Below are 18,531 nucleotides of genomic sequence, written 5' to 3' on the forward strand. Positions count from 1 at the left end.
GGTGGGGGTCCTATCAGTTTTCCTGTAGTGACAGAGCGTCATTCATTAAGGCCTTCTGTAGCATAACCCAAATGGTTTTCACACTACAAGGTCTGATTCTTCTGTTAATGCTTTTAAGGAAGGACCTGTGTTCTGGATTGTAAATTAGGTATTTCAGAGATTTTTATTACTTAATTCCAAATTCCTGTGAGAAATTTGCTCTCCAGTTCCACATAGCCATACTCCAAACTCTTGGTGACACAGAAATATGCAGACTTTCTATGGAGGAAATGTTTGTAGCTCACTACTGTGGTGTTTATGCTCATGTTGGGAGGAATGTCCGTAGTTCTCTTCCATGGTATTTATTTTGATGTTTCACAATAAAAAGTCACACAAGAGAAGAACACAGAGCTGTGGTTCTCACACTTGTCTAAATATTGAATAGGTCAGCCTCTGCATGAGTAGAAGAGGCAGCTGAAATGGATATCCACAGATTGTATCAGCTCAAAGGGACGCTTAAAGAAAATTTCCCAGTGTTGGGAGCTGGAGTTCAAGGCTTTTATAGCATGGAAGTCTGTCCTAATGGCTTTAAATTATAGACCTCATTGTTAGGAGTAGCCAGAGATGGTGCTTTTATTACTGTTCCATCTGAACTAATTTTAAAATATCTAAATTCTCACTAATTTTTTCAGTAATTAAGAGGGCAATAATTTTTTTTTATTTTTCTAGGAGACTTTAGAGTTTTGACTGACCATCAGGGTCATGTACCAGTAGCAAAACATTTTCATTTTGTTATTCCTAACTGAGTTCCTGTGTTGCAGTGCTGAATTATGTCTGCACCTTGAAAATGCCATCCTGGAACTTAGTTCTTTCTCTACTATCTTCTTGTCCCTTCCCTCTCCAGTTAAACCTAGGTATGGATCTTGTCTGATGTTCTCAGTTTTTGTGTTTTGTTTTTTTTTTTTTTCCTTTGACTCTCTGGAGTTCCTTAGAATTATGCACATTGTTTTTATGTGTTTGCAGTAAACAGTGAATAATTGGCTGTCATTGTACTGGATTTCTTCCTTTACCTTTGAGGTGAGGTGTATGAGGTATCCCAAAGCTGACTCTTGATGTCCTCTTACAATATATTTTTTCCTAAAGTTACTTTGAAGTCCTCTGATTTCTTCCTTCTAGCTTTCTTTAAGTCCTTTCTTTCCCCATATTTCTTAAGATGTTTTTCAGTAGATACAGTAGCTGCCTGTGTTGCTGTCATTGACCCCTGTTAGAGAGTTGGCATAATACTTAAAAGACCATGGAACTGTCCCAGAGACATGAAACTTGCGGATCTTGTGCCAAAGACGGTTAAACAGCTTGTAAACTGAATGTACATCTGCATTTTTGTCTGCACACCTGGGGCTATGAAGAACATACAAAGCCCACAGAGATAAGCAAAACACACCTCTTGTGAGTTGTCTTTAATTTGCTCTGTTGAACCTTGGGAGCTGTAATCAGAGTTGATGAACCACCAGCATGTCTTAGGAGATGTACTTGCCTAAATTGTCCTTATTTGCAATGTTGCTTTTCAGTAGAGGCTGGCTTGGTTATTGGTTATTGTTGTTCTGAGGCCACGGATGAAGAACAGTTGCACAATACATATAAATCAGTATCATGTGAATAAATAATTAATAGATCTGTAAGCTGTGGCCTTAAGTAAAACTTTTATTTTTCCTCTGTTCCTCAGGGCCTGAGCTCACAAGGACTCATGTGTACACCTAGCCTGTTACTGAACAGCAGAAGTCCCTAGCACAGAGGTAGTTGGTTTTTTGACACATCTGGCTAGATCATTGAAACTCCCTATTTTAAGGCATGTTATCCTAATATTAGTGACATATTACTCACTGTTGTCAAGTAACGGTCTTTATTTGAAGCACTGTAGAATTTTGACTGAGGCAGTCTAACAAAAATGCCTTTTTGGAAGGGACATCCTACACATAGAAAATTATTTGCAGCTCCCTTAAGTTAAAATGAAATTATTCTTGTGGTGTTTTGTTGCTGTTCTCAATTCTGAAAGAGTACAGACAATGTAAATGCCACCACTGTTGCATGAGACACATCAGCCTGATTCCTGTAGCTGTTTGCCTGGAAATGCACTGCAGCATCAACTTCTCTTTGATGGGCTGCTGAATTTATAATGGTTAAAAGCTTCTCTGTACAAGAAGAAACCTAAATTATTGAGGACTTTTGGTTCCTGCTCTGAGATGGAAAGAGGTTTGCTTTTTTTTCTTCAGGTGAGGATTGGAGCTTAAAATAATTCCTGAAGCTGCAGGCTGCATTCAGCATGGCAGTGGGTATTGTTGCCTGAAGGAAGGTTAGCTTTTCAAACTGGAGCACTGGCTAGAGCAAGGTGGTCACAGGAAGGCGGAGAGGGGGCAGTCATTTTCCAGAAACACAAATGAGGACACAAATGACCCTTTGGCTCTTAGTAGGCTCCTGCTTCTCATGTCTCTCTTTGCATAGGCAATCACCACTCAGTTCTTCCTGAATTAAAGCATGCCAGTAAAATCCATCTGCTCTGCACTGCCCATGCTGTCTTATGACACATAGCCAGTTGTCCTTTGCATGGGCTTCTCGGATCTAGAGATTTAGCCTCTGATTTAGACTTCTTTGTGATGAGACACTTAGTGTGCTCTGATGGCTTTCTTGGTGATTGGTGGACGTGAAAAGAGGAACAGAGGCAGCAGAAACATACAGATAGTGGAGACTTGGCCTCACAAGGCTGAATTGAAGAGCCTACTGATGCCAGTGCCCTTTTGCTTCTTTCTTGTCACCTTGCTTCTGTTCCTAGGGAGTGGCAGGTATGCTAAATCTGCTGGGGTTAAAATAGATCTAGCCCCACCATCAATCTGATTGCGTCATTATTGATACCCTTAGCAACCCAGACTGAATTACGTGGTTGTAACAGGATAGAGCCCCTTTGTCCATGTTGTTCACTCATTTGGCCCTTGGAGTTGGAGGGAAGACAGTAGTAACGTGCTAGTAAATACATATATAATAAAAAATAAAATCTTTCAGTCCTTTTGTCCTCTGGGCCATATATCACTTCCTGTTCTATTCTGCTGTTTTCTGGTGCTATTTTCCATCACCCTTATCAGATGTCAAGATAGAAAAAGACCTCTCTGTGATCCTCATGTTATGCATGAAATGTAGACAGTGTGAGTTCCTGGCATGCTGTGTTAGGATCCCATGGATTACATCCTGGTTTTGTACCCTGCTGGCACCAGGCACTAGGTGGTTGTAGGAATACAGACACAGACTTGGCGGTGCTCTTTGCCTGAGCCGAGGAGACAACGCTAGCAGATGCACAGCCACCACAGTGCACTGTACCGTGGTGTAATGCAGAGCCCTGGAAAGGCTACATTGGAGGAACCTTTCTTGAGTTAAATCTCTCGTGGGAGCTATTCAGATAGGGACGGGCAGTCCTCTCGCTGGCTGCTGTCAGAGCTCTCCGAGTGTTGGATGCTACATGAGACTGACAGGCATCTATCGCTCTTTATTAGGGTTGTCAGGTCCACTTCTGCATAAAGCAGGCTTGTTTTACATTTGTGGGGTTTAGCAGGATTCCAACTCCAGAGGCTAAAAAGGCATTTTCCTTAAATCAGAAGTGTTTGTTGTTTAAAAAACAAAGCAAGCAAGCTATGATGTATCTGTTTCTTCATGGCCTATTTCCACTTAAACTAAGGGTGGGAAAGATGATGAGACAGTGAAAGTATTATTTGTGCATCTCTGCAAGAGGAGTTTTGGCCTCTGCTACAAGGGCTTTTATGTCCCTATAGAGCTTTTATCTGCTCATATTTTGCCTGGTGATTCATTCCTTCCTCAGTCTCCAGACTGGTTCATTATATCACGCTTGCCCTCTAGAGAGTCTTTGTTCTACCTCCTGTTCCTAGGAAGGAAGTTACAGTTTCAGTGGGGTACTTCAACTTTCTTGGTTTTACAGAGAGTTTTTTACCATTTATCCCAGGCACTATTGCAAGGATGGGGAGAGGTGGTGGCTTGTTTTTTGGGTGTGGGGTTTTTGCTTTTTTTTTTTTTAACCTAATTGGACTGTTTCCATCTTTGTGAGCATCAGATCTGGGTGGGGAGAGAACACTTACTTCATGGAGCAGTCCCTCCTTTGTGGAGGTGAGGAGGGCAAGAGGAAAACCAAAGGGAGTTCCTGTGGGTGCCCTGGCAGAAGGGTAAAACCTGGTATGGCTGGGTGTTGAATGGTGTTAGAAGACTGGCTGTAGGCCTGGTCAGAATCTCAAGATGCCTTCATTAAGAGTGGATTTGACAATATTGACCTAATATTTAAAGAGATGGGCTAATGAACCGCACTGAATACACAAGGCTACTGTAATGTGCTGTAACAAGCCTCCTAGTTTACTCCTGAGCGTGGTTTCCAAGCATAATAATCTTCCAGCACAGAAAGGAGGTGATGTCTTTGATAGTGGTGTTGGATTAGGAAAGGGTCTGGATATGCAGGCTGTTGGAAAGATAGATGAACGCATGTTGCTAGTGCCAAAGCTCTTCAGACTTGAAGGAATAGATGAGGATTTTATATCAGTAATGACATGCATGCCCTGCTGTGTGCAGAGGCTTCCCTGGGAACCAAACAAAAAAAGCTAATTTACTGTCTTTGTACTTATTTTGAATGGTTTTGTGTGGACTGAAGACATATTATAGTACTTCAGAGTTGGTGGTACATCGCTGTGCTGGGAAATAAATATTTTGTTACACGATCATAAAACGTTAGCAGCATTCTCTTTTTCTCTACATACAATGAGCTGCTTTAGTGTCACTGCACTGGCCTGTGTGATGTTAGAGATACCCGGAGACCAGGGTAAAGTGATAAAACGCTATTTTTAGTTCTAGCTGATGTGGTAAATAAGCACTAGAGAATTTAAAATGTTATGTGTCTTGAGCAAGTAAGATATGCTATTAAAATATAATAGAAGTGTGGTAAGGAGAGAGCAGGTAAGGCACAGCTGGGATGAGACCTGTCAGTGTTGTTGTGTTTGCTTTGGGTTATACCTACTTCAGAGCAAGTTGGGTTAATGGTTTCTGGAACTGGAAAAACTGTCAGAGGGCTAGATGCTAGAGAGCATTAGCTGTGGTTTGGTGAAATGGTAGAAGTGTGGGATCGGTGGAAATGTACCTGATTTTGTTGCACCTAAAAACATACAAAGGCTGTAGAGGGCAGCTATTCAAGCAACCCCAAAGAAGGTATGAGCTGTTACTGTCTTCTGTCCTGCACTGGCTGTGAGACACTTGGGTGGTCCCTGCTCCTATGGCTGCCTGGCAAGGCAGCTACTGACTGTAAGCGAAATAGTAAAACGTTTCTCTTTACACAGGAAGGTGGCCAGTGCAAGTCTGTAGTGCCTTAGCAGCATGTATTTATAGTCATGGTCGTAGGTGAAAAATGTGACATTTTCTAATCTCTGTAAAACAGTTACTCCTCTATTTTCTAGTTTCTAACTCTATTTTTCATTTTATTTTTGCTAGTGGCAGCAGAAGGGGACCAAGGTATATGCAAAAATTTTGAACTCACTAAACAGTAAGAAGAAATATTTTTTGAAGAGGGCTAATTAAATACGGAGGCAGCATCTATGTTCAAGGAACCCCTGTAACATTGCTTGTTTGCTACAATGTTTGAGTGCCTTCAAAACGCAGCTGGCAGAGATCTGTTTTAATATGAAATTGATGCTTCCATTTATCAGAAGAGGAGCAAGGAAGCAGGTGTCTGTGGTATAGAGCTGCCAAGCTAAATAGTATTTCCCTCAAACAGATCTCAAATACTGAATTGTTCTTAGAGAATAGATGTGTTTGTGGATTTGTTAAGACTTTAAATATTAACATAATATTTAATGCCAAAAGGAACTTGGGTAGAATGTTAGCTGATAAATCTGTTTTGATAAATTCATGTCAATTGAAAGAAACTGCTTAAAAAAAAAAATGCACCCTGAAAGGATTCTTGGAGAGGAGAGCTGAAATATGCCTCCAGAAATATTCAAATAATCTCCCTAACCATCTCCAAAGAACAATTACATGGTCTGTGACATTGCTGGATGATATATTCAGCTGGGGAGACCACCCACTTCTTCCTCCTCCTCCTCCCTCCTTCTCCTCCTCCTCCTCCCTTTTTTCCTTTACTAGCTCCCGGCCCCACGGAGTCCCATAGCAGGTTAAGCATCAACACTGTGATACAATTCAGAGGCTGTTGGTTTGCCGAATCACTAAGTCGGTTTTAATCTGAGTACAAGCTTTGTTTCTACAACATCTGGTGAGGAGAAGCTGCCAGCAGCATTTACGCCGTAGATATCTGCTTTTACTGGTTTTTTTTTTGCTTGTCTGTGCATAACGAGTAAGAGCAAAGGAATGGAGACTTGACTGTTTCTTCAAGCCTGTTTTCTTTAGCAAGAATTGCTCCAGTAGTGATTTAAAAACATAGTATGTGACGGTACATGGAGGCTATTTCTTGCTTGTTTGTTTTCCAATTGCACTGAAGACATGTTATGGTCCCCGAAATTTTCCTTATCCAACATGCGTGTACGGCTGACAGCAAAGGGGTTGCTCCGAAACATTCGTCTACCTTCTGGCTACAAGAAAAGCACTGTTATATTTCATACAGGTTTGTGTTTTGTTTTTTTTTAATATGACAGTTTGAGCATGCATTGGGGGAATATCTTGTTTACTTCAACAGCAGCTTATTTTTAGCAAATAAAAACCATACTGGGTATGAAAGTTTTTAAATTTCCTACAGAAGTCTGACTTTTGAGCAAAGTAGTTTCGTATTCTAAGTCTGTGTGTGTGTGTGCTCCTGTGCTGAGCTGCTTGTTTGGAAGATGGTTATTCTGTTTATGAAATGCAAATTGGAATTTGCTCTTTCCTCCCACAAGTCCAAAAATAGAATGAGGAAGTTTGTGCTATTAAATATTTATCTAATCATCTTAATGATTATCTGCTGGGAGTGCTGTCTTTTCTATACCTTGATTGGGTGCAGGGGGGAAACAGGGAAGGAAGTGGAATGAATACAGGCTGTCATGGTATGGCTTTCTGTCTGTGAGAAACATTTCAATACTTGCATATAGATATCTGTTACCATACATGTCATGTTAACTATGGCTTATTTGCAAGTAGGACAAGCAAACTTTTATGCTCACTTGTGTCAGTACAAATCTAGAAAGTATGAAGTTTTAGAGACATTCAAGACAAGTGTGTGTGTGTTTAACCTCCATAAAATAAAGGGGGTGGGGGTGGGATCCCTCACAACCCCCAAAACAACAAATCAAAAAACCACCATAAATTCTCAGCTGTATCTGACCTGATTTTCATCTTCAGTGGCAGGTAAAGCGAATAAAGCAAGTATCTGGAATGGGAACAAGATTATGGAAGCTGAGCTTTGTTGCAGGACATACATGTGGTGTTTTGGTGGAGGGGGGCAATTGTTTGTTGTTTGTTTTAGCTAAGATATGTGACATCTAGAGAAAATTATGGCAGCCTGCATATTACATAAGTCTCTTTCTCCACTGCACTATTTGTAATTTTCTTGGCTTTTACTTAGGGAGGAACAGGCAGCTACGTAAACTAGTTTTGCAGAAGCTCTTCCTCTCGGGCATTTCCTTTCGCTCTCGAACACCACCCTTTTTGCTTTTATTTTTTGGAGCTCAGTTCTACCAGTCCGTCTTCCTTCCTATTCTGGCATTTCACATAACAGCTTAAACCATTCGCCTTGTCATTACTTATCCCTGGGAAAGTAAATCCGGTTTCTGAGTTCCTCCCGGATGATAAATTCAGTTACGAACATATTACAGGCTGACTATCCAAATGTAATACAGTCTTCTGTTTGCCACTTGCATGGCTTTAAGCTAGGATTAAAACACCTTGATGCTAAAAATTCTTATGTAAGGGAGTCTTTGTGCATATACCTACATCCTTGATGTTGCTAACAGTGTGAAATTTCACATAGCACATAGTCCAGGGACAAAAATCCTAGAAGAGAAGGTGGGGAGATAATGTTAAATCTGCCAAACGTTCATTAACTGCTACTGAAATTTGTATAATGTTGAAAAATAAAAATAGATGTCAGTGTATATATCAAGGGAATTTTTCAATAAGAATCCGTTTGTGGTTTTATTTCATTTGAGTGGATGTGAAAGCAAAACCTGCCTGCAGGATGCCTCTGTTAAATACAGCATGTGAGATAGATTGCTAGCCCTGTGTTCCAGTTAAGCAGCACTTCACTAAATAAGAAGTGCTGAATATACCTTCTGTGTGTCTTCTCTGTGCAGTGTGTACAGGCTAATGGTAAGCATTGAAAGCTTAGAGAGGTTTTTGCCTGGTCGTCTTCCGATTTGCTGTCCCTGTGCCTTGTAGGAAGTCGGTGTCTTAGCAGAAAGCTGACCAGTGGTTAACTAGAGCTGAATATACTACAAAGTAGGGCAACTGAAAAGCAGGTCATATTCTGTAATGGAGAGTGCAAGTATGTATAGATGTACTGTGGGTTTAGAAACAGTGGAATGCATCGAAGCTTGTTAGTGATTATTTCAGGTTCATAAAACACAGCAACAGTTGATCAGGCAATGACAATGTATATGACAAGCATAAAAGGTTCTTTTTCTGTTAAGTACCAGGAGGAGCCATATTTGGTTTTGCAGTGCCAGTATGAATATCTTTTCTTGTAGTGGTTTAATTTGATTAAAATGATATGTGGCTTCTTTCCAAGGTCACATGAGGAATGACAAATAGAATATACTAGGGACTGTATCAACAAATAAGGGAGGGAGTAATTGAAAAAAGGAATTTTGGGGTCCACGCAGGAATGTCAATATGTACGAGTGTTATGTAAGCAACATTCAGTTCCAGTTTTGGTGTAGATTGCACTTTTCATAAGCAGTATCATGGATTTCATCCTTTGCTCCCTTTCATAATAGCATAGACCTTGCATGACTGTAGAGGATCCTTGAGATGCTTATGGCAATTGTTGAAATGTAGAGTTTTAAATTAGTCTAGAGCACAGGTCAAGTTGGATTCTTCTGTTACCATGTCGTGGCTGATAGTTTGCACTGCAGTAGCTTGGTGAAATTGGGATGTAAGCACTACTGGGAGGAAGAAGATGGAACTCGCTCTTGGGTTTGTATTCTGACTTGAGGATATTTTGCAGAAGCCTGCCACAGTTTCTTCACAGTATGTAGTATGGCTGGACATCCAGGTGTTTACGCTGGTGTTGAAGTCTAGATTAGTCATTGCATTTGTAGTGAAATGGATCCTTGGGCTGGAGTGTGTTTGCACTGCTTACCTCTTGTCCATGTGGAGGTGTCAAAGTAACAGGAGTAGTTCAGAGATGTTGCAGCGTAAGTATACAGCCTGTTCAGGGGAAACCAAATAAAATTGGATTTTTTTTCTAGGAATGGAATAAATCCAGAGGAAATTTGCTGTAAAGTTTGAAGTGTTTCTTAAGGTCATTCAGCTTGTTGCCTTGTGTCTAACTTCCATTGCTGTGTGCTCTACACTGCTTCAAGGTCACTATATCCAGAAGTTTCTTCTCCCTTTAAATGCGGGCAGACATCGAAGTGTCATTTTTCTCAGCTACTGGAAGTATAGTATACCTGCATTGTTAGTTGTATATGGTGGGTGTCCTCTTCACCAAAACAAAACCACTGAAATGCTTCAGGGAATACTTTATTTACCTGTCCTGTGACTTGTAAAACTTATTTGTAGCAAGTAGCTGCAACAAAAATCTCAGCATTTCAGAACTGCGTAAACATGATGGATATGAGTTAAGTATGAACCAGTGTCTTTCAGTGATGAAATACAACATTTGCTTCCTTCATCAAACCATTAAGAATTCTTACCAAAGAGTGACTGAAGTGCTGTTAATGCTCTTCATGCATCAATGGTGTGACAGAGTAAATCATCATCTCTGTATGATCTGTATAAACTACCAGAGAAAGACATTCTTTTCTGAATGATTCAAAATAGTAATTTTGAGTTACTTAAGTTTTCTCTTGTATAAAGATGAAATTCTAGACAAGGAACTAGTTTTGCAAATGGAGGTTAAAGCTCTTGTGCCTTTTGTTCAGTTTTTTAAGGTTTGTATACTGAACAGTACTGTTGCTTTTGTGGTAAACTGTTTTGTCTCAAAATGTTTTCATCCAGCCCTTCTTACTGTTCTTCCTCTTTCTCTTCTTCCCCTAAGCAAACTGTACTTAGTACTCTTGTCTCTCTGGTGACTTCCATTGCTTACTAAACCTTACTACCTTGGAAATAAGAGGTGTCTCAGAGGACAAAGAGTAGCTGATGTCTCATTACAGCAATACCAATTTTAAAAATTTCCTTTTGGCTTTGTTAGCAACAAGCAAACATCACAGACTTGTTTATTTGAGCAGATGACATCCTTTTCCAATACGATTTCTTCCCTAAATCCTGCTTCAGATCACACGAACTATGAAATTACTTTTGCGCATTGCAAAGCAGTGCTCTTAAAGGAGGATTCTGAAGGCCTCAGGTGTCACGAGTTGTTTAACTGCTCATATGCTTTCCCCCCAACCAAAGAGTAATGAAGTACTGATGAATGTGTGACACTGCGGTTTAATATAGAACTGTGGAAAGATACCCAGCACACTCAGCCCTACTAAGTATTCTAAATCTAAGTCTGCTGGAGAGATTCGATACAGGATGAGTATGTTAAATATTTGTGTCACCTACCAAGGAAAAATTCAGAAGTAAAGCCAGCTTATCTATTCTGAGCAAAGAAGTTGAATAGCTGGACACCATTTGTCATGGGGGATTTTGGAATTAATCATGTTCACGTTGAAGTCAATGAGACTCTTTGCTCCTGACTTCATCTATTCAAGGCTGGGCACTAAATGACCTGCCTGATGTGCTTGATTTCAATCTTAATGGATCATAGCTTCAGTAGGCATGTAGGTGATAGCTAAACGGAGGGTCTTATTTTCGGATGGTAGGGCTCTGTTTTGGAGTTTGTAAGTATAGTTTGTGCTCTATACAAGTCTCATCTGATTGATGCATTTAGGATGGGTATAAAATGAAGATAACACTAGTTCTTTTCAGAGGAAGCCTGGATAGCAGAAAGGAGCTGGGGGGTGGGGATGGGGGGGGGAACCAAGCCAAAACAAAACACCAAAAAACCCCACAAACCAATGAAAAACACGCCAGTCAAACCAGTAATTTATACGTGATGTTAACAATGAAACTGTGCATGTATTTACTAAAGCATGAAAATGAATGTAAATGAGGAGCTTTGCTCAAAAAAAAACCACCTTTGGAGAAAAAAGAACTAGAGCACTGTGAGAAGCAGATGCATGGCACCTTTGCATTCTGGCTCCACTGTAGTGAGTGGTGTTGGATTTTGTTATTCCTTCATTTAAACAGATTAATTATATGTGAAGGATGCCTCAAGTATTTGTCAACATGAAGTAAATATGCTGCTTCAAGCTCAACATCATAGAAGTCTAGTTAATTGGAGAGTAGATATAAAAGACTTAGCAAATTATCTCTGCTAATATCATTGCATATTCTAAGTGTGCATTTGTTCCCACTTGATATCTCTAATAGGTGAAAAGGGTCTGGCTGCAACTTCTGTTGCTGTGAAGTAGGTTGGGCTTTGAAAGTGACAAGCAGCTACAATTATACTTGAAAACCTGAATAGCTTTTAAATTACTTCAGGAGATTTCCAGTGTGGTAAAACTGGACTTAAACTTTTCAAAGCTGCCTCTACCAGTTTTGCAGCTTGTGCAAATGAATCTGTTACCATAGTAGAAATGTCTTGTAGCATTCAGACAAATAAAGCATTACTACCTATTCGGTCTTTTTAGTTTGAACTTTCTAAGACATAAAGCAGTAGCTTTTCTGAGGAAAACAATACCATGACATTTTGGTGCTAGAATGCAACGCTTTGAGTATTTGCAAGCCAACTGGCTCACTGTTTTGTGTTACTCTTCTTTCTTTGTTGGCATAGAAAACTCTGTGGGAGGGGGGTGGAGGGCAAAAAAAAATTTCTTGCAATTAATCAAATATAATTATATGTTAAGTACTGTGGAGGCAGTACTGCATAGATTGGGACCACACTTACCACTCTGATTGCCATCAATGGCAAGAGATGACAATTTCTGTTTATAGATTGGCTGTTAATTTAGTGTCATGTAATGAAGCAGTGTCTCCACCATTTTTATTGTTTTAAAAAAATTTAATCCCTGAGTGGCATGATTCCTAGGAAGAACTTGGGTCCAAAGTTGATAATTTCATGCCTTGAGGAAAAGTGCTGGTGTTCCAAACAGCTCTTGACTGTTTCACCAAATACTGTACCAAAACCTAACTTATTTGGAAAATCATTTGCAAGCAGACCCCATCTCTCTCGGCTTGTCTTTCCCCAGAACAAAATTCCATGAAGGCTGCATTGGTCAAGCTGGCTAGCTTGCCGAGTTCATCTGTAACCCTGTTTGTTCTTCTCTAGGTGTATCTGCTATCTGGTCCAATGGAGTAGTGTTGTTATCAGAAAGATTTTATTGAATTAGATCTTATTTTTAAGAAGAGGTTAAGCAATTATTTTTACCATGATAATATGGTAAACTAGTGCTGCAGAATTATTAATTAATGATTTAGATTACAGTTAGTGGGATCACCAGCACCTTTCTAACAATGTCTACCAATAGTGCTCTTCCCCATTACGTTTTCCTGGTCATGGAGTATTGTTTCTGTTCTCCGTCCTGCTGGGAGAAGAAAATAGCATGTGATCTTCTGAAAAATGAATGTATCCACAGTATAGCTTACATCTTTAAATCTTCTTTAAAAAAAAAAAAAATCCTATTCAAATTAACTGTCCACATACTCAAATTTAGAAATAACCAACCTTAAATAACCTGGCTTATATCTGTCTGAGATGTTTCTTTTCAGTTGCTATTTACGAACCTTCCATTGGTATCACTTTGATGGCTAGTGGTTGTAGCAAGGGCGCTAATAACCCTGGGTCGTGTGTTCAACTCCTGGTTAAATTTATTTTTGCTACTTCTTGTCATGGTAGTATGCTTTTTATACATTTATAGTAAGTAAAGGTTCTTCCTCAAGATGCTTGTGTAAACAGTTTGTATGTGATGTTATGGAAATATTTCTAGTTCAGCAGGAAACAGGACAGCTGGGAACATCTGTGGTGAAATTCTTCTAATAAAAGCTCATCCTTTTCTTCAAGAGAACTAGCAGTCCTTCAGTAGAAAAGTCAGGAAAGTGTAACAAATATTAATGACTTCACTTCTTTAATAACATTTTTAGACTCTCAGATATTTCAGTAGTCTTCATTTTTATCTGTGGGTGAATATTCCTAGCATCAGAAGCACTTAAATTATTGAAAATGTTATGTTTATACTTATTACAAGAATAGACTTTGTGCTAAGCCTTTTCAAATATTTGTAGTAGTAAAACAGGAATATTGGAAATGCTTCCAGCAGAAGAATGAGTGAACTTACAAAGCCAGTTGCAAATTATTCTGTTCTGAATAAAACAGAAGGCTAGAAAACTTTGCTTTTCTTAACCATAAGCATGGGCCACCATATATATATATACACACACACATACACACACATATATATATAAAAAAAAAGAAATATAAAATCAAGGCTCACTTGTTTCCACAAATATTACTGTACAATCTACTATCTGCTTAACTCACCAAATTAAGACATTTTGCCACTTAAAAAGAAAAAAAAATTCTCATATGAAATGAATAGCATAACCCTATTAAACCTGTATTCCTGTGTCTTGGGAGGGACCTCTCAGCTAGGACTTAGGGTCAAGGAAGACAAGATGTATGTCTAATGTGCAGTGAATATTTTTTCATGCTGCAATTGTTAGTAGCACAGGTAGAGGTGTTTGTAGTTAGAGATCTTTCATAGGGATTAACCTCACATAGGGGTTTTGGTCTTTGCGATAAGTTATGGGTATCCCCAGTGAACGCCACAGTTACATGAGGTATCAGCTCCTCAAGAAAATTTCTCTAGTCTTTTTCCTTCCCTCCCTGCCTGCCTGCCACCTAATTAAGCAAAAATGTAAGTCTGCCACCTCTGTAGTTGTTTGTTAGCTTAAACAGTAGAGACTCGGGGGAATGTTAAATGCAAAGAATGATGTGATGAACATTTTATGCCTGCTCCGCAGGAACTGCTTGGCCTCCACAGCAGGCATGGCAAAGAATCCCTCCTTGAAGGGAGCAGTGGTACCTGTTGGGCAGCCTTTGCCAAAGCCATCTTTAGTTGTGCAGTTTGGTTAGGAGTCATTGGGAAGAGAAGTCCCTTAACTTCCAGGTGTGGTCAGCAAGCAGCAGAAGGACTGTCTGCCTCTCAGAGGGTGGGACGTGTTATATCTTGTGGCTAACAAAAGCGCTGGGTGCTGGCCTGTTCTGTTTTCAGCTTGGCAAGATGTTTTCACATGAGCTCTGTTGGGTTGGACTCGGGTTGTTCTGAAACAATGGTGTCCGATGTTTTAAGCATGTCCCTGGGGAGACATCTTTGCTGCCTAATAACAGGAAAACTCTTTAACATAACAGGAAATACACAAATAGGTCCTTAACTCTGATGTGGTGCCTGCCAGGAATTGTGTAAGTGCATTTTGTGTGTCTTTTCAAAAGGCGTTGTTCCAGCAGCACTTCGAGCTGGTATGAAGCACTTGAAATGCCTTATTTTTTGTCTTGCACTTGCACTGAAGCATGGAAGATTGAGTTCACATGGATGATTTTAACCAGCAGCAACTGAAGTGGTTCTATTAAGATGCTATTTTATTCTGTTGACCAGCAAATTGTGTTTCACTGATAGGGTAACTTTAAAGTACCATTTCAAGGTGAATTTTAGACACATGCTCCACTATGCTGGTATTCCTTAAAACGTACTATGCTGCTGCTTCCTAAAATACATTTTCCTAAAGTTGTGAGCTCATCTGTAATTTTGGTGGCTGCTTAAATTTTCCTTCATTCTACAGAGACCTCACTTCATGTTAACTGTGTTGATACGTATAATCAAAAGGGTGAATAGCACAGGTACTTCAACTGTAAATTGGAATAGTAATATATGTAAAAGTAAAAATAACTTGCGCTATGTGAACCAACCCAGTGGAGATAGGTATGTGCAAATACCATTTCTAGTGCCTTAGAAAAACAGTACTGATCTAGAGTAACACAGAGTCTTAACTGAGCTATGAAACAGTTGTAGAAATAGATAATACTCCAGTTATGTACAGAAAAAGTTCAGCGCAACTTTCCTTATGTGATCTTCTAGATGTGCCAAGGTAGTCTTCTGCAAATAAGGTAAATGTGTGCTTCTGCTCTATGTGGAAATGATGGTACGGATTAACGCACTGTTCGCAACGTAACTGCTTGGTTATTTTTTACTTGTGGGAAAACACCTAATTTGGGACTGAACTTGAATTCATCAAATGAAGTCAGTGTAGCTGGGGAGGAGCAGCCTGCTGGGTTGCTGTTTTGGGCTGTGATTAAAGGCAATCGAGATATTGATTGAAACAAGATCATTGGGTGATACTATAGTGAACAGTGAAAACGTTACATTAGCATTTTCTGCATAGCTCCTAAGAGTTCTAGGACTGATTCTTGAAGGGATTTGGGAAGTCAAACAGTTACTATAGACTTTATGCTTCTCGGTTAATTTCCAACCTATAAGCTTAATCTTGCCTATATAATCACTGAATTTATTTTTTTAATCCATGGGCAAAATTCATGTCCTGGCTTGGTCTCTCAATTGTTTTGTACTCTATTTTATACTCAGAAATTTATTACTTCTCTAAAAAAATGAATCTCTATGTACCAAAAGGAGAATTTGGATATTAGCTATTTATTTTGTAACTAGAAATTGCAAACTGCAGTCACCTGTTTCATGAGGAAAATGTTAGAACTGAACTTTATCTATCAAAAGATCACTAAAAAGTATGATTATTATGGATAACTTAGTACTAATTATAGTGCTTCTTGCATGCTTAGAAGTGCTATCACCTTGCTTTTTAAAGAACAACATAAGAGAATGAGTCTAATCTGGATTTATTTGTCTTTAAATGGATGTAGAGTGTCATAAACACAGGAAACTGTTGCTAGATATGTTCAAAAACAGTTTTGGCACAAAGGCAGTAATACAAAATATAACCAAGGTTCTGGAGGCTATTTAAGTTCCCACTGCCTGTCCTACTTTTTCTTCCATAGTATCCTTTAGGCAGCATTTCAGTGCCATGCTTAAGTCCAGTGACATTTGTTGTAGTCATATAACATCAGCTCATACTAGTGTGATTGAATAAATAGCTTCTGAGTTCAAACTAAAAGCCACTCTGTCCTCTCCATCCAAGATAGCTGCAGATACTGTGCAAGAAATTACATTGCATATTAATGTGCTAGTCTTGTGGTCAAAAATGTATTTTACAGATCTCTTTTTGTACAGTTGTTTTCAAGGAAAGATTATGGTTTCTTGCAAATTACTGAGCCTTACACAGACTATTACTCTGAAAGACTTTGAGCAGTTCAGGAAAAACTAGAGAGAAATATCAGTTTCTTGAATGTAACATTAAGCTGAGCTAATATATGTTCTGGCAGTTAACTAATCGTGTGTTGGTTGTGAAGGAAGAATTGCTACATTGAATTAGGGGCAGGCACAATTGATGAAATGAAGTTTAGTGATTCAGTTAAAGTTCCAAATTAGTTCTGGGTTGTTTTGGGGGTGGGGTTTTTTTGCCTTTATTACAACGAAGTGGACCTCCATAGTACATAAGAAGAAAGTGACTTTCAAACTTACAGGATTAATTCTGTATGCTATAAGAATCCTGTTTGGATTTGTTTGGAGTTCTTTCTACAACTAGCTGTTAAAACCTAGGGTTGTTGGAGCCAAGCTTGACACAGATCTAGAATAAATTTATGATGCAAAAAATGAAGTCTGTTAACTTATTTTACTTGGATTTGTAAGTAACAGTGTCTCTCCCAGTTACTTGATGTTTATCCCTAGCATACTTATAATGCTTGCCAGCCCTTTTGGAATGAAGTGTGTTAAAAAGTAGTTGAAAAATAGTTAAGCTGTCTACATATCTGACTTCCCAGAACGTAGGAGGCTGTCGTGCGTGTGTGAGAAGAGAAGAGAAGACTGCTCAGCTAGCCTGTTAGTATCTGCATGAAATATGTGGCACATAGATAAAATCACTGACTATAATCTCTCTATGAAATCAGATCAGGTTTGAGCTGGAAGAAAAGATACCATGAAAAAAATGCAGGGGGGGTATTTTTGTGTGTAAGACTTGAAACAGCTGAGCAGTCTGGTGAAGTGCCTTTTATGTCTAAGGTAGTGTTTACCTTGCCTCAACAAGGAGTGATGTAAATGGTTTCTGGAGGTTTCTTCCAGCCCTGAGTTTCTGATGCTGAGCATGGTAGGGTGGACTACAGTATTAAGGCAGGAATGAGTTCAAGCATTGCAACTCAGATGGCTTCTTCCTTTCTGGCTATGCTTCAGCCATTTCACCCCTGATAGCATGTGAGAGCTGGGATCTTCAGAAAGGCTGGAAAAGAAGAAAGATTGTCTTGACATCATTCTGTTATCTGGTGTTGTGTGAGGGTTTTCCTACACATGTCTGGAAATGTATAGTGGGCATCTTCCTTTAACACCACACATGCGTACACATGCACACACACACAGTCCTCACTGAAAGCCTTTCCCCAGATGTGAAGATACCCCATGTCTAAATACCTGCAAACAGGGATGTTGGCAGCCCTGAGTGTATCCTAGAAGGATGTGGAGGTAGGAAGAAGGGATCAGGATTTACACCGCGGGGGCAATTAATGGGATCTGGGAAGGGCTTACAGATGGCATGAACTAATAATGGTGGGATTCCCTGTCCCAGTTGACTGGGTCCTGACTTTGTAGACAGAGGCTGTAGAATGAAGGGCAAAAATAGGCCATGTCCTGTACTTGTGATGAAGCAGTAGAGGGCACCAGACAACAAGGAGCAACTTCTTGTACAGGAGGTGGAAATGGAGAGAAAACACAGACAGAGGAGAAGAAATAGGAGCAGAGAGGAGTGAGGATCATCAGTCTCCAACATCACCCTGTGCTTGGTTCTTTGGGCAGGTGTGTATTTCAGGGATGACGAAGCACAGCTGCACTATGAGAAGGTATGCAGAAAAAGAGGACTGCTTCAGATATCTCTTTGCCTACTCGGAGCAATACCTGAACTAGAAACTTACTTAAATGTAAAGCCCTTATGTAAACATAATTGCTAGCTTCTAATACAGCAATTTTTTTCCTTGAAAAGCTAGGGAATTCAAAGATTTAAGGTTGCCTGTGGCTTATATGATGAACTGCTCTAGCAAAATTCAAATGCCTAAACCAAGGATAATAGATTGAGATACAGTTCACAAACTTCAAGTTGGTCCTTATTGGCCAAGGCATCAGCACACCGTAACACATCATCATGCAACTACTTTCTATCCTGTTGTCATCTTAGTCCTTAAAAATGGATGACTGCTGCAGTGGGTTTTTTTGGGTG

At 39.5% G+C, this 18,531-nt stretch overlaps 1 protein-coding gene across 4 annotated transcripts in view; it reads left to right on the plus strand.

Annotated features, from left to right (window-relative positions):
- Positions 1 to 18,531, plus strand: part of MTUS1 (microtubule associated scaffold protein 1) — a 95,484-nt gene that overhangs the window by 31,352 nt on the left and 45,601 nt on the right. The window contains exon 1 of one of the 4 annotated variants that reach the window (XM_075709364.1): positions 6,511 to 6,631. The exons of the other annotated variants lie outside the window; for them this stretch is intronic. Coding sequence (XP_075565479.1) covers positions 6,511 to 6,631 — 121 coding nt within the window. Of the gene's footprint in view, positions 1 to 6,510; positions 6,632 to 18,531 lie in introns of those variants that run through there. 4 annotated transcript variants of the gene reach the window in all.

Source organism: Pelecanus crispus, chromosome 4 (assembly GCF_030463565.1).
Source record: "Pelecanus crispus isolate bPelCri1 chromosome 4, bPelCri1.pri, whole genome shotgun sequence".
NCBI classification, from domain to species: Eukaryota; Metazoa; Chordata; class Aves; order Pelecaniformes; family Pelecanidae; genus Pelecanus; species Pelecanus crispus.